The sequence below is a fragment of the Pectinophora gossypiella genome, chromosome 6 (genome assembly GCF_024362695.1).
Source record: "Pectinophora gossypiella chromosome 6, ilPecGoss1.1, whole genome shotgun sequence".
NCBI classification, from domain to species: Eukaryota; Metazoa; Arthropoda; class Insecta; order Lepidoptera; family Gelechiidae; genus Pectinophora; species Pectinophora gossypiella.
This window is the reverse complement of record NC_065409.1, coordinates 166,812-168,683: the sequence shown is the minus strand read 5'-3', so window position 1 is coordinate 168,683 and position 1,872 is coordinate 166,812. Positions and strand designations below refer to the sequence as shown.

General features: G+C 51.3%; 1 protein-coding gene across 1 annotated transcript; it reads left to right on the top strand.

Annotated features, from left to right (window-relative positions):
* LOC126367588 (uncharacterized) lies at positions 1-1,315 on the top strand. Its single transcript, XM_050011175.1, has 3 exons — positions 1-50; positions 516-687; positions 801-1,315. The coding sequence occupies exons 2-3, from the start codon at positions 544-546 to the stop codon at positions 942-944; spliced, it is 288 nt and encodes a 95-aa protein (XP_049867132.1). The 5' UTR covers positions 1-50; positions 516-543; the 3' UTR covers positions 945-1,315.
* Positions 1,316-1,872: the final 557 nt, after the last annotated feature.

Below are 1,872 nucleotides of genomic sequence, written 5' to 3'. Positions count from 1 at the left end.
ATATCAGCGGCGGCGACGCGCGCGCGCTCCACTCCTGCGCTGCCTTACAGGTGAGATATGGTACCCGACACCTGCCAGGTCCCGACTCTACTGCTCCACCACCTCTCACTCGCTATTGCTCTGCATCGAGCGCGTCATTATCACTTATCTTTTTAATCTAAAGAAAACAAACTGCACGGCTCCGGCCGGGCTCTCGCAGTGTCCTCCATCATTCGTCTCTATCCTCACCATCCTTCTCGAGTGATCTAGTCTAAGTGAAAAAGTGTTCAAAGTGTAAGTGATATGAGCGGTGCTGGTAGACGTCCACTTTCGCTTGCGCGTGCTCCTATCGTAATACACATCTCACTGATCGATCTTATATAAGTAACTACGATTTTTTGCGCGCACGATCAGGAAGAAACCCATTCCTTCTAGAAAGTGTTGCGTTGGATTAGCGATTTTTTTTTACTTGCATAATTATTTTATTCTAGTTCAGTAATACGGTTGTGTATAACGGTTGTGTATATAAATTGCAGAGAGTTCCCGAGATTCCCTTATCTGACGATGCAGTGGTACGTGCTGTGCGTTCTGGCTGTGGTGGCGGCGGCGACGGCGGCGCCGCAGCGCGAGGGCGGAGCCTTTACCAACGAGGCCATCAAGCAGGCGCAGAACACCCTGCTCATACCCAAGGACGCCCAGATACAGAAGGTGAGCGACCACCACACACTATACACCTCCACTGATACTTTTATCAGCGGGACCTCTCGTCTTCACGACGACAAGGAAACGGAACCAGACATTAAATTATATGTTTTCTGCAGGTGCAAGAGGGCATCGAGCTGGCGGCGTACGAGTCAATCCCCGGCAACCAGAGGATCAACCTGTTCGAGATCCTCGGCGACCAGGTGCCGTCGGAGGTGATCAACAACCTGCAGAGCCAGATTGACCAGGTCGGCCGCCAGTAACCGCCAGCTGTACCGCCATCCTGCCACCCGCCGCGCGAGGGCCACACTCTCCTCCACGACGATGTTAAACGTGATTAGATTTTAAGTCCAACTAGATGGCAATACTAGGTACAAATATAGTAACGAGGCTGCAGCGGCGGGCGGCGAGGACGGCTGCAGCTGGTGTGTGGAGTATCAGCCCCGGCGCGCGGGGCGGCGGCCCGGGCCCGCCCCAGGGCGCCGCCTGCCGCGGGTGCTCCTCTCACGGCGCCGCTGCCGTTGACTAATATGTATTTAATTTATTGGTGACGCAAGTACAAGACAGTGAATGTGATATTGTGTAACATCTCTTTTTATATTTTTGTACATAAATTTTAATATAATAAAGTGGTCGCGCGATGCCCAACCAGTTTGTTTGTTTACGTAACCCCTGAGCCCGCGCGTGACGGCGGGCGCGGTGCTGCGCATGCGGCGGTTGGTCCGGTGAATGACTTCATGGCGGTAATCCAAATCTGGTGAATATTCATGAGTGGACGCTACACCTCCAGCGGGCGCTGTCGGCGTTGTGCGCGCCGGCAGGATCCGGGTTCTATGATTCTATGCAAATTTAATGTTGTACCTATCAAATATCTGCCTTAGCTAAGATGTTGTCGAAAGTTACATCATCCGTGTATTTGCCGTTGGTAGACGTAAAAATACAAACGTTAAACTTGTTTGCCGATGTTATGAACCACTACAGGTACAGTTTACATTTGAATAATAACGTAACATAAAGGTTGTCTCGGCACAAGTAATACTTACGACTCAGTATTTACAAAAAAAATATCGGAGCGTTATGAGCGTAAATAATACAATTATAATTATTAACGGCGTGCCGGCCGGGCGCCGCGCCGCAGCCGCGCCGCGTGCAGTCTGCAGGCTGAACGAGACCCTTGTTACAGCTACCCTA